We start from the raw sequence: 24,531 nt of genomic DNA, 5'->3' as shown, positions 1-24,531 counted from the left end.
AGTTTCTCCGAATGCCCCCTCTTACCTGTTGTCCCCTTCAGCCTGAAGAATCTGTCCCTATCCACCCTCTCTATGCCCCTCATGATCTTGAAGGTCTCTATCATATCACCCCTGAGCCTCCTTTTTTCCAGAGAGAAGAGCCCCAGCCTATCCAACCTCTCGGCATATGGGCAGTGTTCCAGCCCTCTTACCAGTTTCGTTGCTCTCCTTTGGACTCTCTCGAGTACCGCCATGTCCTTCTTGAGGTACGGCGACCAATATTGAACGCAATATTCCAGATGCGGACGCACCATCGCTCGATACAGTGGCAAGATGACTTCCCTCGTCCTGGTTGTTATGCCCCTTTTTATGATGCCCAGCATCCTGTTGGCTTTTTTTGAGGCCGCTGCGCACTGTGCAGATGGCTTCAGTGATGCATCCACCAGCACTCCCAAGTCTCTCTCAAGACTGCTTTCTCCCAACAATGCCCCCCCCCCCAATTTGTAGTTGAACAACGGGTTTTTTTTCCCTATATGCATGACCTTGCATTTTTCCACGTTAAAGCGCATTTGCCATTTGTTCGCCCAGTCTTCCAGCTTGTCTAGGTCCCTTTGCAGGTCCTCACACTCCTCCCTGGAGCTAACTCTGCCGCACAGTTTGGTATCGTCTGCAAATTTAATAACCTCGCACTTTGCCTCCTTTTCCAGGTCATTGATAAATATGTTGAAGAGTAACGGCCCCAGCACCGATCCCTGCGGCACACCGCTCGTGACTCCCCGCCAGTCAGAATATTAGCCCTTTACTCCGACCCTCTGCAGTCTACCCGACAACCAGTGCTCTATCCATCGGTGCACATCCCCTCCCACCCCATGGTTCCACAGCTTCCTAAGCAGCCTTTCATGTGGCACCTTGTCGAAAGCCTTTTGAAAATCGAGGTAAATGATGTCGATGGGTTCCCCATTGTCCACCCGACTGCTTATTCCCTCAAAGAAGTACAGAAGGTTCGTTAAGCATGACCTTCCCTTACAGAATCCGTGCTGGCTTGTTCTCAGTAGGCCATTTCTCTCAATGTGCTCGCAAATGCCGTCCTTTATCATAGCTTCCACCATCTTCCCTATAATTGAAGTCAGGCTCACCGGCCTGTAGTTCCCGGGGTCACCCCTCGATCCCTTTTTGAAGATAGGTGTGACATTCGCCAATTTCCAGTCCTCTGGTACCTCTCCAGTTTTCAAGGATAGGTTACAAACATGCTGGATTGTGCCCGCTATTTCTTGTCTTAGCTCCTTCAGAACCCTCGGGTGGATCCCGTCCGGACCCGGTGATTTGCCGCATTTTAACCTGTCTATCTGTTTGAGGACATCCTCCTTACTTACCTCTATGTGCTCCAATTTCTCAGCCTGTTCCCCACTCATGAGCTCCTCTGAGTCCGGTATATTAGATGTGTCTTCTCTCGTGAAAACCGACGAGAAGAACGTGTTCAGCCTCTCAGCTACCTCTTTATCCTCTTTAATCACTCCCCTCCTATCCCCATCGTCCAACGGCCCCACCTCCTCTCTCGCTGGTCGTTTCCCCTTTACGTAACTGAAGAATGCCTTGAAGTTTTTCACCTCCCTGGCCAGCCCCTCTTCGTATTTCCCTTTTGCTTTTCTAACCTCTCGGTGGCATTCTTTTTGGCATTTCCTGTGCGCCTGGTGATTTTCCTCCGTTGGATCCTTTTTCCATCTCCGGAAGGATACTTTTTTGTCGTTTATTGCCCTCTTTACTTCTGCTGAGATCCAAATCGGGTCCTTTGACCGCTTGTTCTTGCAGCCTTTCCTGAAACTGGGGACGTACATTTTTTGTGCTTCCTGCAGGGTGTCCCTGAATAGGGTCCAGGCGCTTTCCACAGTCTCCATCCTAAAGATGTTTCTGAGCTTCCTCCCCACCATTTCCCTCATAGCAACATAGTTCCCCTTCTTGAAGTTGAGCGCAGTTGTTGCGGTCCTCCTTACTATGGGTGTCCCCCTTTCTAAAGTGAATCTGATCGCATTGTGGTCACTGTTGCCTAGTGGTCCTCCCACTTCTACCCCTCTTGCAGGCCCTCCTAATCCGTTCAGGATGAGGTCAAGAGTAGCACTCCCCCGCGTCGGTTCCCTGATCAGTTGCTCCATAAAGCAGTCCCTCACAGCTTCTACAAATCCTGTTTCCCTAGTGCAGTTGGAGTGACCCGTACTCCAGTCTATCCCCGGGTAGTTGAAGTCCCCCATCACTGTTACACTTCCAGTCCTGCACTCCTGTCTCAGTTCAGCTTCCAAGTCGTGTCCGACTCCTTCCGGCGCACCAGTTTTATGTCTGCACCCTTGTTTCCCGGCAATTTGACCCATAGCGATTCCAGCCCTTCTGCCTTCGTTGCCATATCCATCCCGACCGAGTAGATAGAGTCTTTTATATATAGTGCTATGCCTCCCCCCTTCTTGTGGGTCCTGTCTCTCCTGTAGAGCTTGTACCCCGGTAGCGCCACATCCCATTGATTCTGCTCTGTCCACCATGTTTCTGTAATTCCAATTATATCTAGGTCTTCCCCCTTGGCCACGACCTCTAGTTCACCCATCTTGGCCATGAGGCTTCTTGCATTTGCGTATAAGCACCGCAGGTCCCGTTGTTTTTTCTCCACCTCTGCATTCACCTGGGCCGCCTCTCCTGTTCCCTGTACTTCTGCTTTGCCCTCAGCCTTTACCCTCGTAGCTTTCAGCTTCCCCACATTTCCGCCACCCCACTTCCCCGCTTTTCCTCTGGGTTTTCTTGCCCCCTCCTGGGCCCCTGCCTCTGTTCGATCCCCCTCGCCTTGTATAGCCCCTATGATACCCTCAGCTTTCGCCCTCGCGCCACCCAGTCCCCCTGTGTCTCCATGCCCTTTAGTCTCTTCCCAGCAAGCTCCCTTTACCTGTTGTTTCCCTCGCTGTCTGATCATAAGATCCACTGGTCTCTCTACTTCCTCCGTGCAGTCAGCCCGTTCAGCATCTGTTCTGGATACTGTTGTCCGAAGCGTCAACATCAGATCAGCTGTCGGCTTTCCCCCTCTCCTCAGTTTAAAGCCCTCTCGATCTCCTTCTTCACATTGGCAGCCAGTAGTCTAGTTCCCTCTGTGCTCAGGTGCAGGCCGTCCCGCCGGTAGAGCTTACTCTTTCCCCAGAAGGACGTCCAGTTCCTCACAAAGTGGAAGCCCTCCTCCTGGCACCATCTCCTCAACCATGCATTCACAGCCTGGATGTCTGCCTGCCTCTTTGCATCTGCTCTCGGTACAGGCAGGATCTCTGAGAACGCTATCCTCCGGGTACTCCGCTTCAGTTTTCGTCCCAGGACCCTGAACTGGTCAGTCAGTGTGGCCATGCTGAAGTTCCTCCGGCTCACATCATTTGTTCCGACATGGATTATCACCACAGTCTCCTCTGCCTCTGCTCCGTCCAGGATCCTCTCGATCCTATCAGTGACGTCTCGTGTCTTGGCCCCTGGGAGACAAGTCACTAGCCGGTCCTCCCTTCCTCCAGCTACGTGACTATCTACCTCTCTCAAGATCGAGTCTCCCACCACAATAGCAGACTTCCCTTTCCTCAGCAACCTCCTCTGTCTCAGGTCCGTGTCCTCGGTGTAGTGTGGTGTCTCACCCTCGGGGTCTCGGTGAGTCACGGTCTCCTCCTCTTGCGTGGTTCCTCCGCTAGGTCCTTCCTCGGTGTCGCCTTGTGGATCCTGGGTCTCGTCTGCCGACATCCGTCTGTGCAGCTGCTGGTCCTGTCCTCCCGCCTTCCTATAGGCCTCTTCGATGAATCTCTCGAGGTCCCTCACCTGGTCCACAATGAGGCCAGCTCCGTCTGTGTCCTTGGTTGACCAGCTCGTCTCCTCTGTGTCGCGCAGTCCCTCCAGTCCCTCCAGTTCCTGGACCTTGACCCTCAATCTGCCGACCTCCATCCTCAGGCTTTCCAGTTCCTGACACCGACCGCATATGTATGCCCGCCTCCCGGAGGGGAGGTAGTCATACATATGACACTCGACGCAGTAAACTGGGTAGCTCTGCTGGGTTCCTGTAGCCTCCATATCCTTCTCTTTGCTCCTGCGGTCCCTCGGTGGTTGAGAGTGGCTTTCGGCGTGCAGCTAGTTGAAAGAGTAGAGAGAGAGAGAAGAGTGAGAAGCTGAAAGGGTAGAGAGAGAGAGAGAGAAGAATGAGAAGCCGAAAGAGTAGAGAAGAAGAAAGTGGAGAGAAGAAAAAAATTTTTTTTTTTTTTAAATTTAGGTTAAAGTTAGGTTTGCTGCTGGGCTGCCTGGGCTCCTTCTTAAGGCTCCTTCGCAAAGGCGCTCTCGCTAAGGCGAGCGCCTTTACCGCTCGCCTTCGCCGCGCGCCGAACGGCTGGGCGCCGTTGGCTCCCTTCCTCTTCAAGGGGAGCCCGGGACGATGCGACCTGTGACGCGCGGGGTGGGCGGAGCTAACTCTCACCTCGACCCCGATCTGCCTGCCTCCCCAGTCCTCCTCTCCTCAGCGTCCCCGGCTCACCTGTTCCCTCTAAGCGGGCGGGTGTTGTGAGCAAACTTTTTTCACTGTGAGCTAAAAATATCGGGCGCCAGCAAGTTATGAGCCAAATAAATATGTTGTCAAAGTTGCTGATACATGAGGACGAGGTATTCAAAGGAATTTTAGGCCTACACGCTAAATTAAATAACGTTAAATAATATTTTTAAGAACACAAAACAACGCATTAATTCTTGAAAGTACAAAATTCTTTATTTTTTTTTTTTTTTTTACCAGAAAAACTCAAATTTATTTTAAAACAGTCTACAGAAATTGTAGGGATGAAATGATATCTTAATAAATGTTTTACAACAAATGTAGTTATGTCTGTTACATCCATATGTGTAAACTGTAAATTAAAAACAGTCCAGAAGACAATACGTTTGATGCTTTCAATTTCTAGACAATCTATCAATTCCAGCTTCTACACAAAAGTATAAATACATTAAAACAAAATATTGAAAACCATTTTATTGGGCACAAAGTTTGCCTTCAGTGAGAAGAGTTCACTCAATATGTTGTAGAATAATTGTTGTGAAACTGGAATGGAATCAATTCTTCACTCAAGTTAGATATCATCAATATCTTCATCATCATCCCCAAGAAGAGGCGGTCGGAGCGTACGCGAGTCCGGCTGCCTCTCCTTGTTGGCGAGCTGAGCGGACCGTCGGGATCGACCCCCCGCACCCCCTAGGTACGCCTCTGCAAGTCTTGCCTTGCCCGGATTTGCCGCTCTCTTCCGGTGTTCCTCCCCCCCCCCACCCGACTCTCCTCTCGCCGCCCTGCCATCTGCCGTACGCCTCTTCCGATCGCCCCCCCTCCCTGCTCGCACCCCCACCCCGACGTCCGATTCCTCCCCCAGCCTCCCCTTACCTTTGCGACGCGTTACATGGACTGCCAGCTCGCCTGCCTGCAAGCACGTGTGTGCGCTGTGACGAGAAACTTGTGCGCTGCGATGTAATATTTTGTGCGCCAGCGCACGCCAGCGCAGCTTAGCGGGAACACTGCTCACCTCCCTGCCTGGAAACCAAAAAAAAAGACAAAAAGGCAACTCGAACAGCTACAGAAGTGCAGCTGCAGGTCTCCTCGTGTCCCGGCTCCCTTCCTCTTCAAGGGGAGCCCGGGCCGATGCGACCTGTGACGCGCGGGGTGGGCGGAGCTAACTCTCGCCTCGACCCCGATCTGCCTGCCTCCCCAGTCCTCCTCTCCTCAGCGTCCCCGGCTCACCTCCCTGCCTGGAAACCAAAAAAAAAGACAAAAAGGCAACTCGAACAGCTACAGAAGTGCAGCTGCAGGTCTCCTCGTGTCCCGGCTCCCTTCCTCTTCAAGGGGAGCCCGGGCCGATGCGACCTGTGACGCGCGGGGTGGGCGGAGCTAACTCTCGCCTCGACCCCGATCTGCCTGCCTCCCCAGTCCTCCTCTCCTCAGCGTCCCCGGCTCACCTCCCTGCCTGGAAACCAAAAAAAAAAAAGACAAAAAGGCAACTCGAACAGCTACAGAAGTGCAGCTGCAGGTCTCCTCGTGTCCCGGCTCCCTTCCTCTTCAAGGGGAGCCCGGGCCGATGCGACCTGTGACGCGCGGGGTGGGCGGAGCTAACTCTCGCCTCGACCCCGATCTGCCTGCCTCCCCAGTCCTCCTCTCCTCAGCGTCCCCGGCTCACCTCCCTGCCTGGAAACCAAAAAAAAAAGACAAAAAGGCAACTCGAACAGCTACAGAAGTGCAGCTGCAGGTCTCCTCGTGTCCCGGCTCCCTTCCTCTTCAAGGGGAGCCCGGGCCGATGCGACCTGTGACGCGCGGGGTGGGCGGAGCTAACTCTCGCCTCGACCCCGATCTGCCTGCCTCCCCAGTCCTCCTCTCCTCAGCGTCCCCGGCTCACCTCCCTGCCTGGAAACCAAAAAAAAAGACAAAAAGGCAACTCGAACAGCTACAGAAGTGCAGCTGCAGGTCTCCTCGTGTCCCGGCTCCCTTCCTCTTCAAGGGAGCCCGGGCCGATGCGACCTGTGACTTAATAAAATCCTTAGTACTCTCAATCTTTGACTACTGCAATGCATTCCTGCTGGGCATTCCAAAGTACATGATCAGGCAAATACAAATAGTACAAAATGCAGCAGAAAGAGTTCTGCTGGGAAATCGAGGCAGACGAATGCTACCCCACTACTGAAAGTTGCACTGGCTCCCGATTGAAAGCAGGGTGAAACCACAGTATCTGGCAGCCAGACTACATAAACATGCACCAGCATACGCCCTGCACTCAAGCCAAGAACACCTGCTAGAAATACCCTCCTTCAGAGACATCAAATACAAAAGCATCAGGACAAGAATGTTCTCAGTGATGGCACCAAAGTGGTAGAACTCCCTTCCAAGGGATTAAAACTAGAAAAGGACACTGGAAAGTTCAAGAAAGAGATTAATACCATCCTTTTCACTGATTACTTTAACTAATAATGCAACAGACAGGGGGATTAGTACTATAGAGGAAAAGTTGGCCACTCCCCATTAGAAACACGATAGGGTAAACATGATATGTTAAATATAGGAACACAGCAGAGTGAATAGAGTAGATATCCTCTTCTTGGTATATGTTGAATAAAGAACAGGAGACAAGATTATTGGTATGTGTGTAAATACACGATATTAGTAATTTTGTAATATATATAGGATGAATGTATTATTGTATAAATGTGTAAGATGAGGTATAGGGTAAATATAGTATACTCAAGTATATATTATAGGGTGAAGATTTAGTAATTACTGTAAAAGACTAAATGTAAACTATATGTAAAATATATTATAACAATCACTACAGAAGATCTGTATTGTAACATTACAGAAGCTCATGTAAACCTATCTGAATTGACTCCCCACAGTCATTAGCAGCGGTATAGAAGAGCTACAGTCTCAGCACCCTGGGATTGTGGGTTCAAGCCCACGCTGCTCCTTGTGACCCTGGGCAAGTCACCTAATCCCCCCCCCCCCCCCACTGTCCCAGTTACATTAGATAGATTGTAAGCCTACCAGGACAGACAGGGAAAAATGCTTGAGTACCTGAATAAATTCAGGTAAACCATTCTGAGCTCTCCTGGGAGAATGGTATAGAAAAATGAATGAATCCTATATAATAAAACCCTAAGGGTTTTGTGTTCCCTGCCGCCGTGGTGTGTGATCCGTGGCCGTATTCCATTTTAGAACCCAGCGGCAGGGAACACTCTGGCCATTCCCCTCCTCCCGCCCTCACTCACCAACCGCTGCTGCTGGAGGAAGCTGCAGGCAAGCTCTCTCCCAGCGGCGCCAGAGCCGCATCATCGCCGCCCAGTACCGCTGCCGACTCCGCTCTTCAAAGGAGCCTGGTGAAAATAGCGGCCGCCTGTAACAAACTTCGCAGGCCGCTCAGCACCTCAGTAGCACGTTTCCTCTGACGTACGCAATCGCTTCAGAAGGAACTTGCTACTGAAGTGCATAGCGGCCTGCGAGGTTCGCTACAGCTGGCCGCTATCCTCACCAGGCTGCAAACGAACATGCTGGACAGGGGGAGCAGGTAAGGGGCGCTGATGGGCCGGGGAGCAGGGAAGAGGGACAGGGGGAGCACGGAAGAGGTGCTGATGGATGGGGGAACAGGAAAGAGGCTGCAAACGAACATGCTGGACAGGGGGAGCAGGTAAGGGGCGCTGATGGACCGGGGAGCAGGGAAGAGGGACAGGGGGAGCACAAAAGAGGTGCTGATGGACTGGGGAGCAGGGAAGAGGGACAGGGGGAGCACAGAAGAGGTGCTGCTGGACACGGGGGACATAAAAGGAAGGGAGAAGGGCTACAGCTGGTCAGGGGGAGCTGGCAAGGGGTGGTGGTGGACAGCGGAGGAAAAAGAGACAGAAAGACAGACAGAAAGCAGCTAAGGAGAGAGAGAGAGAGAGAGAGAAAGACACATCTATTCTAGCACCCGTTAATGTAACGGGCTTAAAGACTAGTAAATAAATAATAAGTAAAAGCTTTCAATAAACAATTTGTCACTTCGGGATAACTCTCCTCATATCCAGTAACTTCAATCATTTGACTTGTTTCTTCAAACCAGCAGGCAGCCCAGAAATAGCTAAGAAAACAAACAACAAATTTTTAGATTGAATCAAGTTGGGCAGACTGGATGGACCATTCAGGTCTTTATCTGCTGTCATCTACTATGTTACCTCTTGATTGACATGAAAAGCCGAAACTAGCTACAGCAAAAAAAAAAAAAAAAAGGAACCATGCACAAACAGATCCCAGCTTCTGAAACCAAAGAATGGCTCTCAGAAACTATACTCCAAGAAATTCCTGAAACAGTCCTAACTAGAGAATGACACGGTGACAAGATTCATCACTGTTCCCATCCCTGCGGATAACCGCAGGAAACCATCTTCATGTCATTCTTTAAGGAGAGAGAGAAGAATCAGAGTATAATTGGGCACAACCACTGACCTACATGCTTTGCTTTGAAGAATGCTGGTGTAGAAGGACCGAGGTTGAAATAGACACTAGAAAATGACATGGGATTATTTCCCACGGTTATCCGCGGGGACGGGAACGGTGATGAATTTTGTCACCGTGTCATTCTCTAGTCCTAACTTCACTTATTCCTCCCTCCCTCCTCCCACCACACTAAAACTACCTGACCTTCTCTGTACAACCTGAAAAATGACAAATGATCTTCATTTGTACCCCCATTCATAAATATCTACATCTACACCACTTTTTATCACTCAAGAACTGACAAATGACCTACTCTTTACAACTCTAGAAATGACAATTGTTCTTCCATTGTAACCACAATTCATAAATCTTTTGTAATCCGCCTTGAACCGCAAGGTAATGACGGAATAGAAATCTCTAATGTAATGTAATGTAATTAAAGTGCCTGCAACTTCAAGACTTGCCTTGCCGAGTCGACAGCCACTAGGAAGACTGTCTGGACTATCAGATCCAGCAGAGATGTGTCTTATAAAGGCTATACGGAGCTTTACTGAGAACTCCACAACACAATGTTAAGGTTCCATGAAAAGGTTGTCTTACCGGAAGATGCAGCCTTCAAGAATCTAGCTATATCTGGATGAGAATCCAGAGAACCCTTTTCTAATTTGGCTCTGAAACAAGACAGGCCAGCTACCTATACCTCTTTTGAGTCTAGCCTACAGGAAAGCTAGAACTACCGAAATCAGAACCTCAAATGGTTCCACATTGTCCTTAACACTGACCAAAGTTGCAATGTGTTCCAGGCCTTATGAAGCGGGGCATCCTCAGTGTGAAAGATCAGCGAAGGGAGAAAATTCTCCAGCGCTTTACACAACAAGGCACAGGACACCTTGTGTGCTTAAAACAATTAACAGTGTTCCAACTAAACAGTGATATTTAAAATGCATAAATCACCCAAGTGCATTTGTAAAGCAGGAAGTCCCACTGATTCAGGGGCTCCTGCAATATGTGTTGCAATTCTCTTTCCATCTCCAGTTGGCATCATCCTTAAACCCATCGTGAATATAAATTAAGACATCAGACCAACTGCCTGTCCCAGTGGGTGATTTATGTGATAATGTGCCCATGTAAATTGTTATACGTGGGATGTACCAGTAGAAAGATCAAGACAAGACTTTCAGAACATAAAAGTAGACTTAACACCACTACTTGGTTCCCCCCATTGCTTAACACCACTACTTGGTTCCCCATTGCTTGGATAAGCGCCACGAGTTTTATGATCTCTCGTGGTTTATTATTGAGCAGATACCGGGGGATTTTAAAGGGGACAAGGCTGCCCGTATTCAGTTACGGGATTTTTCAACTCAACACTGTCCATCCAGGTGGCCTTAATGAAAGCATTGAGTGGAATACCATCGTTTAGCCACTTGAGATTGGCTTAATCTTCCCTTTGGTTTTTGGTTGGCTGCTTGCTTTGTCTGACGTCAGCCCTTTCTGCTTTAAAGCGCTCCTCGCAGGTAGCTCCGCCCTCCTCTCAGCTTTCTCTGTCCTTCAACTGTTTGCAGGTTGTGGCAGCGTTTTTGGCAACGAGTCCCTGATGAAGGGACACTTCGAGTCCCAGAAACCAGACTTGATTGGACCTGGTTAGAAACATAGAAGATGACGGCAGAAAAGGACCACGGCCCAACAAGTCTGCTCACTCTAATGACCCACCCCCTAATTTCTACCTTAAAGTGATCCGACATGCTTATCCCATTTTCTCTTAATATCCAGCACGCTGCTGGCCTCAATTACCTGCAGTGGAAGACCATTCCAATGATCAACCACCCTTTCAGTGAAGAAATACTTCCTGATATCACTATGAAATCTCCCACCCCTGAGTTTCAACGGATGTCCTCTCGTTGCCGTAGGTCCTTTAAGGAAAAAGATATCCTCTTCTACCTCAATATGGCCCATGACATATTTGAACGTCTCAATCATGTCTCCCCTCTCTCTACGTTCCTCGAGTGAGTATAGCTGAACTTACCCAGCCATTCCTCATACGGGAGATCCTTGAGTCCTGAGACCATCCTGGTGGCCATTCGCTGAACCGACTCAATTCTCAGCACATCCTTTTGATAATGTGGTCTCCAGAATTGTACACAATATTCCAGATGAGGTCTCACCATGGATCTGTACAACAGCATTATAACTTCGGGCTTCCGGCTGACGAAACTTCTTCGGATACAACCCATCATTTGTCTAGCCTTGGATGAAGCTTTCTCCACTTGATTGGCAGTCTTCATGTCATCACTAATGATCACTCCCAAGTCTCGTTCTGCTGCAGTTCTTGCTAAGGTCTCACCATTTAGGGTGTAAGTTCTGCAAGGATTTCTGCTGCCAAGGTGCATGACCTTACACTTTTTGGCATTATAATGTAGTTGCCAAGTTGAGGACCAATGTTACAGTAAGAGTAGGTCCTGCGTCATACAGTCGGGCACTGTGCTTTTGCCTACTATGTTGCATAGTTTGGCGTCATCAGCGAATAATGTAATTTTACCTTGAAGCCCCTGAACCAGGTCCCTTACGAAGATATTAAATAGGATCGGACCCAAGACCGAGCCCTGCAGCACTCCACTGATCACTTCCGATGTTTCGGAGAGAGTACTGTTCACCACCACCCTCTGAAGTCTACCTCTAAGCCAGTCTTTTACCCATGCAGTTAATGTTTCTCCTAATCCCATCGAACTCATCTTGCTCAATAACCTGCGGTGTGGGACACTATCAAAAGCCTTATTGAAGTCCAAGTACATGACGTCCAGGGACTCCCCCATATCCAGCTTTTTCATTACCCAGTCAAAGAAGCTGATCAAATTGGATTGGCAGGACCTTCCCTTTGTAAATCCATGTTGATGGGGATCTCGTAGATTCTCATTGTTCAGGATCGTATCTAATTTGTGTTTGATTAGTGTTTCCATAAGTTTATTCACTATCGATGTGAGACTCACCGGTCTGTAATTCGCGGCCTCCGTTCTGCATCCCTTTTTGTGGAGTGGAATGACGTTAGCTGTTTTCCAGTCCAATGGGACTCTACCTGGTTGTGAGGTTATGTAGGATTACTGCTCTCCTCGTTTGACTACTGACCAACGGATGAACTTTCAAGCTAAGTGCTGAGTTTTTTATTAGGAGTTGGCTGGGGGATTCTTTCAGTGGGACTTCCTGCTTTACAAATGCAGTTGTGTGATTTAGGCATTTTAAATATCACTGTTTAGTTGGAACACTATTAATTGTTTTGAGCACACGTGAGGTGTCCAATGATGGTGTGCGGGTAGGGGTTTTTAACCCATGCCTTGTTGTGTAAAGTGCTGGAGAATTTTCTCCCTTCGCTGACCTTTCACACTGAGGACACCCCTTTTCACAAATTAATTAAGTTATTAGTTAAACAAGTGTTTGTTGGCAAGTGCTTATGTATGCAGGCTGGTCCCCTCTAAGAACCCATTGACTATTACTGCTTTTTTTGTATCTTTTCAAGCATCTATAGCAGTTATATATTTGGAGAATTGTGGGTTGTGGTATTTTCTGAAGCAGAAAAACAACAAAGATTGTGGAACAGAAGATCAGATGTACCAGTTTGTAGTTTAAGCGTCCATAAAACTTAATCTTAACAATAATCTTAACAACAATCCACAAAGGATGTATACAGTGACAAGTGACCCACAAGATAAAAACCAAATATTGTTTAAAATACAAATAACCCAACACGAGCCGGGTTTTGGCAAACAAAAATGTTACCCTCATGGGTCTTATAGGGTCCTTGGCTGTCTTAAATATAAAAACATAAAAATCACAAAAAATCCAAGTAGTTAAGAGGTTACAAACAAACAGCACAGCACACAAGTCTCCAATGTAGGCTGGTGTCAGGTTGATAGTGCCACACCGAAGGCACTGACATTGTCAAGGCGTCTACTCTGAAATCTGTCTCCAGATCTTCTGTTTGCTTGGCTCAGGAAGAAAAACATGGCCTTCCGCCATATTGAAAAAAATTCCTAAATATTCTAGGGATTGGAATGGTACTAAGTGGCTTTTTCGGATGTTGACCAACCCAGGTTCTGCAGCAGTTGGACCTCTTTCACCACTGCTTTGTCTCCCTCCAACTTGGACGGGATTCTGATTAACCAATCATACAAGTACAGTTGCATGCTACCACCACCTTGGTGAATGTGCATGGTGATGTTGCTAGACCAAAGGGGAGCACAGAGAACTGGAAAAGTTTCCCCAGAATATGGAAACTCAGATACTTTTTGTGCTCCAGGAATATGCAGACAGGCCTCTTTTAAATCCAGGGAGGCTAAAGATTACCCTGGAGCCACCACCACAATCACCAAATGAACAGTCTCTATATGGAACTGCAGCACTCTTAGTGATGCATTGGCAGTCTTCAGGTCCAAGACTGGTCTTCAGTTGTCCAAGTCTTTCTTGGGCACAAAGAAGTATACAGAGTTTCTACCTATGCCCGATTCTTCGATAGACATTTGAGCAATAGAGCCCATGCCTAACAGCCTTGTCACTGTCACCCAGAATTTGACCACTTTCTCTGGATTCAGAGTCCACAAAGAGATCCGAGAGTGACAGAATTTGAGCTTGTAACCTTCTTGAAAAATGTCCAGCACTCAGCGGTCTAAGCATATCAGCTCCAAGGCCTCACAATAAGCCAACAATCTCCCGCCTATGTGCAGAGGTACAATATGGTTACTGACCTGGCATCATTGAGACTTTTTGGAGGCTGCTATGATGTGAGGAGCATAGAATTGAGGTTGCCTAGCACTTCTGTAGCTCTGTCTAGATCAGGGGTGCCCACACTTTTTGGGCTTGCGAGCTACTTTTAAAATGACCAAGTCAAAATAATCCGGCCCGGAACTTCCTCTCCGACATCAGAATTGATGTTGGGAAGAGGAAGGCTGGTCAGCCTAGCATTTCTGCATCCTGTTTACAGCATCGTGATGCAGGTAGAACCTGAAGGAAACGTGAGTCTATCACGGAGCACGGGAAGGGCTCCGCGATCGACTAGCGTTGCCTTCGCGATCTACTGGTTGATCACGATTGACCTTTTGGGCACCCCTGGTCTAGATCCTTGATAAGATCTCTGGGTAGAGGCTCTTCCCAAATACTGACAAAATTGCCATAAGCCTTGAAAATTAGCTTGACCTGACCCTAGGGGCTTGTGGTCTGCTGTCAGGCAAAACTTTAGGGTGAGAATCTGTCACACTGGCCATAAGATCATCTAATCCCTTACCAAACAGCATTTGCCCCTTAAAAGGGAGCCTGCTTAGCATTGCTTTAGAAGCAGAATTTCCCACCCATTGCCTGAACCAGAGCATTCTATGAGCGGGTATGGCATAAGCAGAAGCCTTGCTCATGACTAATTATATCATACAGAGCATCTGCTACATAGTCAACCCCCGCCATCACCAGCTGGAGATAAAAACTGTCATCTGCCAAGGGGGGTCCAACACAATCTGGTATGGCATGCATGTGCCACAAATAAGGCCGCTGTTGCCATCTTCATTTCCAAGGCCTCGAACTATCTTTTGAGGACAACAGCTACCATGTGATCCTATGCATCCTTTAAAACGACACATCCTTCACTAGGCATGGAAGTATGTTTGGTAACCTGTACTACCAAAGAATCTACTTTAAGCTGAATAAACAGCTGCTGAAAACCAGGAGCCATTGGATATAGCTCTGACATTGTCCTAGCAACCCGCAAAGAGCCCTCTGAGGTCTCCTAATGCTCCACAACTAGCAAAATGATAATAGGATGTGAAAGAAAAAAATGTGGTCCAAATTTTAGAGCCGCTCATAACAGAGCACTGTGTAGCCAAGGTCTGTGGAGCTTCCAGATTTAATTCCCACAGGGAATCCATAATAACTAGTGCTGTTGGTTTGAAGAGGCGGTGTACTGATGGATTCTCCCCTTGATCAAGGGCCACCACCATCTCTTGACAAGATTCACTCTGGGGCATTATCAAAAAGACTCCTTCCAGCTCACTTGCAGAAGGAAAAACTGAAGAGATGTTGTACAGCCCACTGAAGAAGGAAGCGGAGCTGAAGAAAAATTGTCAGGACTCGTCTGCCTTGTGTAACAGAAAAGGACCTTAAGAGACTGGAAAACTGATTATCCAAAAGGCAGATGAAATTTAATATGGACAAGTGCAAAGTTTTTTCTTTGTTAGCTACTAGTTCATTTGTTTGGCATTATACCAAGATTTTCTCTAGACCTGTCTTGATCCTCTGTTTAGTCTCTGCGTTCTGTTTCTTCAATGGAATAATCAGTTGGATGTCACCAGCATAGATGGAAAAAAACCCTTTTTACCTCTCTGTTGGATCTCTTCCTTTATCTCAGTGAGTAGATGAGTCCCAAAATACTGCTCTGAGACTCATCTACTCACTGAGGAAACATGATCATATCACAGAAGCCTACATCAACTCACACTGGCTACCAATCCAAGAAAGAATACTATTTAAATTCTACTGCATGATATTCAAAACCCTAAATGGAAACAGCCCAGCCTACCTAAACAATCGCCTCATCCAAGCAACCTCAACCAGACATAGAAAAACGCACTCCCCTTTCACACCTCCCCCGATCAAGGAAGTAAAACGGTCAAAACAATACGACGGCCTCCTAGCCACTCAAGCTGCAAGAATGGATAACCAAATCTCCAACCTACTGTTAACCACCCCAGACTACAAGATTTTCAGAAAACTAATAAAAACTATACTCTTCAAGAAAGCCCTGAAACAGTCCTAACCACACCCACTCTTAAAACCTCTTACTCTTAACAACACTTTTACCTATCAAATGCTCTCTAAAACCCATAATCTCACCATATTCTTACCTCCTAAAGACCTCCAATTCCCTTTGGTAACTCTTTATCCAATGTTTATTACCTTAAAAAATTCAATGTCATCGCTTATCCAACTCCTTTTAATTTGTATGTAATTCCTGTTTTTTTAGTTGGAATGTAATCCGCCTTGAACCGCAAGGTAATGGCGGAATAGAAATCACTAATGTAATGTAATGTAATGTAATCTCCTCCACCTCAAATCCAACAATTCTTCCTTTCTTCTCCCATCCCTCCTCCCAGAGTAGCAGCCTTCCATCCCTTCCTCCCAAGTAGCAGCCTTCCATCCCTTCCTCCCATCTCCCCCCCCCCCAAAGAAGCAGCCTTCCATCCCTTCCTTCCATCTCCCCTCCCCCAAGTAGCAGCCTTCCATCCCTTCCTCCCATCCCCCTCCCGAGTAGCAGCACTTCCTGATCAACACCCCCTCCCCCCTTGAGACCTCAACTTTCGGGCCTCCCAAAGCAGCAGCAATGAACAGGCTGTTTGCGGCCTAACCGCCAGGGCTTCCCTCTGCTTTATAATCAGAGATGCAGCAGAGGGAAGGCCCCAGCAGGACAGGCAAGGAGCAGCCTGTTCAGAGTGCTGCCTCTACCCACTGGACACTGCCGTTGCTGCTTTAGGAGGCCCAGAGGTATTGTCAGGATTCACTGAATTGGTGAGTGATTTTTCCAGCAAACAAATTGATTTGAATCGATTCACCAAAGTGAATCGGGCAGCACTACTGTGACCCCATGACTGAGGCCAAATATAATTGTGTGACCTCCTGAAGGTGAGGAATAATGATGCACCTTTGGAGAACTCATCTGGGTCATGACCCCAAAGGCAGGTTTTGTGATCCCATTTGGATACCAAAAATATATTTTTTTTTCACTCAACAATTAAGCTCTGAACTCATTGCCAGAAGATGTGGCAATGAGTTTAAAAAAGGATTCGGACAATTTCTGAGCTTAACTCCTACTCACCATAAAATATCTATGTCCATCTTATCATTCTCTCTGTAATGAACTCCCCAACCCCTATGTTCTGTCTGTCCTAATTATATTGTAAGCTTTTCTGAGCAGGGACCATCTATTACATGTTGAATGTATAGCACTGTGTTCACCTTTCAGTGCTATATAAATGATAAATTGTAGCAGTAGTAGTACGTACCTCTGACCAGGGCCAGATTAAAGGGTAGGCCCAGTAGGCACTTGCCTCGTGCCTGAAAATATCAGGAGGACCCCAGGGCCGGCGATGGGGAGAGGGGAAGCAAACAGGGCAGGGGCCCCGCGACTGCCTGGTGAGGTCAGCTTCCCTCCCTTCCACTCCCTCAATGCCCTCTTGCCCACCGCCCACAAGCGAACTGAACCCAGGCGTCAGCTTCCATTCTCGTCCGAAACAGGAAGTTACGTCATTCCTGTTTCGGACGAGAAAGGGAATCTGGCGAGCGCAGTGTTAGAGGCTCCCCGGGTTCAGTTTGCTCTAACACTGCACACGCTAGCTTCCTTTCTCGCTACATCATGGGGGGAGGGAGAAGGGAAGCTGGCACATGCAGTGTTAGAGCGAACTGAACCCAGGCCGGGGGGGGGGGGGCCTTCCCTTCTTGTCCGAAACAGGAAGTTACGTCATTCTTATTTCAGATGAGAATGGGAGATGGCGCATGCAGTGGTAGAACCCCGAAACCTGGGTTCAGTTCGCTTTCCCAGTGGACTTGTGTGCCTAGCAGCCCTCGACGAATTAATCCTGCCCTGCCTCTGACCTGAGTTGGTCACTCTTAGAAGCAGAATACTGGACTAGATGGATCTTTGGTCTGAATCACTATGGCAGTTGTTATATGGATGAGATACATTTACCTTCCAAAGAGGCAGTACATGCAACATTATGTGGGTATCCTGAAAACATGACTGGTTGAGTATGTCTCAAGGACTGGGATTAGAAACACTGCTCTAGGGCGTCTACCCTGTAGCAGATTTTTATCATCATCTGACTGACTCTTCTACAACATTACTTAACTATTAGCAATCAGTTCAGACTGCACAAGAGGGAGACGTCCTATTCCATCTTGTCCTCTGCAGAATCATATTAGATCAGTCCATCAAGCCTAGCACCCTCTCACCAACCGTCGTCATTCTGGGTCACTTAGAAGTACTCAACAGATCCTGAATAGGAAAGCCCATTCCTTGCTGTTCACTCGCAGAAGAAAGAAGGGGACACACCCAAGCCTAATAATCTATGATGGTCCTTTTCTCTACAGATCTGTCCACATCCTTTTATCTAACCTCAATTATACTATGATCCTTGCACAGAATTGCACAATTTGTGTACTGACTGAAGAAAATATTTTTTTGTTTTAAATCTGTTACTTGCTAATTTTATGGAATGGTCCCAAGTGTTTCCCTGAAAATAAGCCCTACCCACTGGCAGTAGCAGTAGCAGGGCTTCCCCCCCCCCCCTCCCGCCGAACTCCCACTGATAATTCCATCTCTCCCTCCCATTAGAATGCCTCCAAACGCAAGACTGATATACCTTGTAAACTGCAACGTGGGCAAAAATCTAATCAGGCTGCTTCGCGGCCTTCTCATCTCCCTCCTGGGCGTTGTTCTGCCGCATCATTGATGATGACATCAGCAACGCAGAACACAGAATGCTCGGGAGAAGAGAAGGCCGTGAAGCAACCCGATTAGATTTTTGCCTATGCTGCCATTTGCAAGGCATATCGGTCTCGCGGTCGGCAGCATTCTAATGGGCGGGGGTTCAGCTGCGCAAGGGGGAGATAGAAAGATGCAGCACAGGGGGATGGGAGGAAGGGAGGGATTGAAGCTGTGCAAGGGTTCTGCTGCACAAGGGATGGGAGGGAGGGAAGGCAAAAAGGGGATGGGTGAGAGGGGAAGATGCTGCACATGGAGGGGGGAGGAGAAAGGAAAGAGGAAGAATTGGGGTGGAGGAGAGGAAGGGAGAGATGATAATTGTACATGAAAAAAAAGAAGACCTACCCCAAAAATAAGACCTAGTGCGTTTTTTAGGCCCAAAATTAATATGTGTCTTATTTTCGGGGAAATACGGTAGTACTGTTTGAAAGGATATATTTGTATTTTGGGATTGTAGAAAGGATAGCACATGACAAGGAAAACCAAGTAGCACAAGATTTTCGCAGTGTCTCATAAGCCCATTAGCACCAATATCATGGTAAAATATAAATATTTACTCTAGAATGCAAAAGAAGTTTTTACAATGCTTCAAAACTAGTTACTAAGAACATAAGAATTGCCACTGCTGGGTCAGACCAGTGAACCATCATGCCCAGCAGTCCTCGCACACAGCAGTCCTTAGGTCAAAGAGTCCTGATTGAGTCTAGCCTTACCTGCGCACGTTCCGGTTCTGCAGGAACTTGTCTAACCTTGTCTTGAATCCCTGGAGGGTGCTTTCCCCTATAACAGCCTCCGGAAGAAACTTGTCTTTATCTACTAAGTGTATTCCCTTTATTTTCTTGAATGTTTCGATCACGTCTCCTCTTTTCAAGGGAGAAGAGGCCCAGTTTCTCTAATCTCTCACTGTACGGCAACTCCTCCAGCCCTGTAACCATTTTAGTTGCTCTTCTCTGAACCCTTTGAAGTAGTACAATGTCCTTTTCCATGTACGGTGGCCAGTGCTAATGCCAGATGGGGGCGTACCATGGCCCAGTACAGCGGCATGATAACCTTCTCCGATCTGTGATCCCCTTCTTTTTTTTTTTTTTGTCTCAGACTATAACCATCTGGTCACTAGCAAATACCAAGCAAATCCCAATGGAGAGATCCCTTCTCTGCTAATCAGTCCCGGAACAGGTAGCAATCCCCTAAGTCTACTTGAGCAGCAAACCTGCCCAGAATATTGTGCTCATGCTTTTATTTAAAAGAGTTATATGTCTAGTTTCAAATACATCCTCTGGCAACAAATTCCACAACTGAACTGTGCACTGACAGAAGGGGGAAGAAAAAGTTATTAACTGATTTCTGGGAAAGCACCCATGTCCTAGTACTATTTGAAATAGTAAATAAATGTCCCTATGATTTCACTTGACACATTCACAAAAGTAATTTATGGGATCCAGATACAAAATTCTAGTCATCTGACACCTGCTAACAACCATACTAATTTACAGCATTTGATCTCAAACAGATCTTCCTCTTTAGGATTACCACCTTCTGTAAGAAATAGCCCAGCAAAGCAGGCCTCCTCCAAATAAGTTTAGTTATTAATAAAGACAATTATTTTCAAACAAGGCATCCTCAGGTAACCCTGTTAAAGTTAAACAAGCATTTTGTACTCTAGATATCAGTAATGACGCAAGTGAGATTACCCTTGATCAATGCAATGTCATATCTAGTAAAAACAATGTACTTTAAGGGGCAATTTTCTAAAGCTTTTTTCCCAAATGTAAAACTACACATGGAGAAGGGTTTTTCTAAAATTCCACAGAAGTACACAGGAAAAGAATATGAATATCAAAAGCCAAAGTGTACTTTTAAGCAGAGCACAGAGTAGTATGGTTAGAATGGAGCTGAAGTTGTGATGTATCCTTGTAAACGCAAGGGTACAAGTACAGATTTGCTTGAGCTTTGGAACAGATAAGGAAAGAATTACTGGAACTCAAAATTCAACTATTTATTTTTATAACACAGCAAAATGGTATTAAGCTTTTTTAGGAAAGGAAGAAGAAAAATACAACATCAATTTATTGTACTCTCAAGGTAGATTCAGGCAACAGATTTCAAATCCTCAAGTCCAAAACCAAATGTATTTCTGCTTTTCAAACTGCATTTCAACCTCACCATCCAAATCACCTTTGAACCTAGAAATTTAAGCTTCAATAATTGCCTTTAATTCTATGTCAGTCTCAAAAATAAAGTAGATGGACAAATGGCCTCTAAACTTCTCATTGGTGCTCAATGGCATATCTTCCCCAACAACTAAACTCATTGTCTGTTCTTTTGTATTTATTCTTAAGAGGTCTTTTGGACATGCTCCCATGGTCTTTATAAAAGGCAAAACACTTTCATTTCCTAGAAGCTCAGATTTTCCTGTTTCTTTGAGCTGTATCCTGGGGTAAAAAGGCAGATGCTTTTCTTTGCACACTGCTCCTTCCACCTCACAAGCTTAAGCTTTGTTAAGCTGAGGGCAGTGCTTCCTGAATCCTGTTTTTATGTAAGTCAGGCACAACTGTCAGATATTCTTCCACAAGCAACTGCAGACCTCGCCACCCCCTCTCCTCTCTGGTTTAGACTAATTTCTGTAAACAAGCATCTGCACATCCTAAAGAGATAAAAGAATAAGCTTAATGTATCAAGTTTTGTTCACTTATCTCGAGGATCCCTGCTTTCCTCGGACATACGTTGTGCACTGGTCATGTTTCTGAAACTTTGCCAAACACCAAAATTAATTTAGAGAGTAGATCAAATATAAACCATGCTACACAGCTTGGTGTAAACTGCTTAGAGGCGGTCAACGTGAGTAGTATAGCACGGTCTTTTTGTTGTTGTTTCCAAAAGAAGGCCTGTCCTTCTTACAATCGAAGATCTGTGTGTAATAAAGGGAGGCTACATTTAGAATCAGAGAGAGGCCACACTTTGTCGGATCACTATTCTCCGTGCAAACAGCTTCATCCTTACCCAGCCGCTGATCCTGCTCTTGCCCAGTGAGAAGCTAACAGATGTCCCTCCTAAGTGGGAGGGGGAACAATCCTGCACTCCTCGGTCTCTCCCGAAAAGTTTCTTTAGGGTCTTTATCTGTCTATGGGGTTTACAATGTGTTTCCATGGGAGCTACATGCTACTTCTCAACCCTCCTTACCTCCACAAGGAAACCCCCTCACCTCCACCCTCAACAAAAGCCAGCCAACCAACCACCCTTCCTCCACTCTTAACAGTTATTCTCCGACTTGCCGGTCCTCCTCAAAAATATGCTCATTCGCCCCACTCAACAGATGCTCTCTCACATCTTCAAAGTACCCCGATGTTCCCTCATCCTTCAACAAATGCCCCTCGGTCCGTAACTCAAATACCCCGAGCTTTCATCCTTCAATAAACGTCCCTCCCTCCTCAAATACGCCACCTCCCTTCCCTTCTTGTTCTGAAAGTACCCGTTATCCTCTCTCCGCCAACAAATGCCCCTAACGTCCCCCACACAACGTCCTCAACTATTCCCTACTCTCTCTTTCCTTTCAAAATGCCCCCCATCCTCCCCAGCCTAACAAATGCTCTCTCCCTCTCTCAGCCACCTCCCCTCCCCCACTGCCGGCGGAAAGTTGTGTGAGAGGCAAAAGGAATCACCGCCGCTCCCTTCACCCTTTTCCCTTACCCGTCACCACCACCGCCTTCTTCTCCGGCTCCATCGCTCGCGTTGCCGGCCCCGCCGCCGCCTTCTACCGCGCAGCGTCCCTGGGGGGCGGGGCAAGCGACAAAAGCCCCCGGAACCCGCCGCCACTACCGCCGTCTGCCAGAGCTCGAGCCGGGAGCGAGAGCGCGCACCGAGTCCCCGCCTCCCTCCCCGCAGTAACCGCGCAGGGCGAGCTGACGTAACCACGCGAGCACGCAACACCGGGCCACGCCCCCATGCGGAAAGAAACGCATCAGCCGGTGTGATTGCGGGTGGTGTTGATTGTTCGTTCTTTTCAGAGTTTGCATTGGGGCACAAGTACTGTGATTTGGGCCCCTGGCAATAAGGGTCATGGGTTTTCTAACTACCTATTCGACATATATTACAGACTGGTCAGCCCACCAGGAGAATGTTATGAAGGCATTTGCTCAAGAAGTTTTCGACCACCAACTGCAATCACAAATCAGAGCTGTCATAGTTGTAGTCCGTACTATTAAAAAAGAGCAATGTATTTATTCCATAGTGTCTCTCCAGTTCAAAGGCATATGTTTAGACACTCAAGATGGGGCGGCGAAAGGAGAGGGTGGGGGAGCGTACGTGTTGGGGGTCAACAGAAGGAGGGAGTGAGCATCCCTCCTGCCAATCTTGGGGGGTGAGGACTGTCCGTTTTTAGGGATGTCAGGCAGCAGTGAGAGGGCATCCCTCCTGCGCAGATGTGGGTGTCAGAGGTCTGCTGCCTGCTCAGCTGATCATGGCAGGTGTTTCCCCCTCTCCCCCCAATCAGCTGAGCTGGCAGAACTCCTCAAAGCCGTGGTTTCGGGGCGTCCTGCTGGCTCAGTTGATCTGGCATTCTCTTGCAACGATCAGGGAGGCGTGATTCTGTAACCGTGCCGGTTAGAGAATTTTTTGGGGGGAGGGGTTAAGACATCTGTTCTTTAATACAGATGTGATTCTGCATAGAACGCTGGTGTGTGATTCTTAGCTGCTTCTTAGGCGGCCGCGGAGATGGTGTCATATAAAATCAGCCCATTTGTGTCTTTGAATTTTATCTCACCAAAATCATTCCAAGATCTGTCTGATGGTATTTCTATAGATGGTTTTGTTGCAGTGGGTCTACTCTAGCTGGACAGGTGGGAGGTAGCTGGTCTTGTGTGGATTGAATCTTTGTTTTAAAATAGTCAGTTCTGAGCAGGGTTGATTTTAGACATGCTGGAGCCCAGGGTAGAAATTAAGGAGGGGGCCCATCTCCCAATTTTCCCATCCACCTTTAAATGACTTCTTCACCCACAAAACAGACTCAGACCTTCACCAAATATTAAAGCAACGAATCACAAATTTGAAATAGAAATATGAATACCAAAGCTGAACTGGAAATCTCAAAAAGTTAAACTCGGCAAGTACTGTACTTCATTTTGAACACAATCAGTGGCATAACCATGAGAGGGGGCTGGATCTTCCACTTTAAGCTTAGGCCCCCTCAAAATGAACATCTCCCTTGCTGTAGCTGGTGGGGTTCCCCAATAAATTCAAAATAAAACAATTGGTTCTACCTTGTTGTCTGGACCATCATCTTGGTCCCAGTTTCTTTTTCTGCTTTTTGTCTGTCATCTACTAATTATCTTTCCAATGTCTGCTGTCCATTTTTTTCTCCTCTTCTCTCTTGTTCCATTCCCTCCTTATGCCTGTCTCCAACATATTGATTTTTCCCTTTCAGCTTTCTTAACTTTTTCTTTTCTGTCTCTGTCCACTCAAATCTTGCCCTCTTTCTCACCCTTCTTCTTTTTAAATTTTGAGCTACCTATCAATTCTCCATCTCCTCTCAGTCCCTAGCTCTCCCATTTCCTATCTCACTCCTTTCCCAGCCTCCTATTTCCTTCTATCTACCCCCATTACCACATTTCTACCACTGTACTCACTGTTCTCTCACTCGTCATTTCCCTTTTGACCTCATCCAAATGGTTCACCACTTTCAGAATACCCTTCTCTCTCTCCACTGGTCAGGCTTCTCTCCATCCCCTAGCATCGTCTTATCCCAGCTCTCTTCCCTTCTGCCCTCCCATGGGTCCATCACCCCTCCTCCCTCACCCATGGTCCAACAATTTACCCCCTCTGTTTTCTGTTCTTCTTCCCTCCCCCCCCCCCCCCCGATGCTGAACAGTGAGATGGAGGGGGGAAAAAAGAGATGCATCTCTCTCTCCCTTCCATCCCCAGGTCCAACTTCTCTCCCTTTCTCTTCCCAACTGCCCCCATCCCATATTTCTCCCTGCCTGCTTCCCTCCCCCAGGTCCACCATTTCTCCCTTTCTCTTCTCAACAGTCCTCCCTTCAAGTATCTCCCCAGGTCCAACTTCTCTCCC

At 47.3% G+C, this 24,531-nt stretch overlaps 1 protein-coding gene across 1 annotated transcript in view; it reads right to left on the bottom strand.

The window, feature by feature from the left end:
* PGPEP1 (pyroglutamyl-peptidase I) overlaps window positions 1-22,348 on the bottom strand; it is a 64,440-nt gene extending 42,092 nt beyond the window's left edge. The window contains exon 1 of the mRNA XM_033956003.1: window positions 22,158-22,348. Within this exon, the coding sequence (XP_033811894.1) occupies window positions 22,158-22,191 (34 nt within the window). The 5' untranslated portion in view covers window positions 22,192-22,348. The remainder of the gene's footprint in view (window positions 1-22,157) is intronic.
* Between the last annotated feature and the right edge of the window lie 2,183 nt (window positions 22,349-24,531).

Source organism: Geotrypetes seraphini, chromosome 8 (assembly GCF_902459505.1).
Source record: "Geotrypetes seraphini chromosome 8, aGeoSer1.1, whole genome shotgun sequence".
In the NCBI taxonomy this organism is placed as follows: Eukaryota; Metazoa; Chordata; class Amphibia; order Gymnophiona; family Dermophiidae; genus Geotrypetes; species Geotrypetes seraphini.
This window is presented reverse-complemented; position numbering and strand designations above follow the sequence as displayed.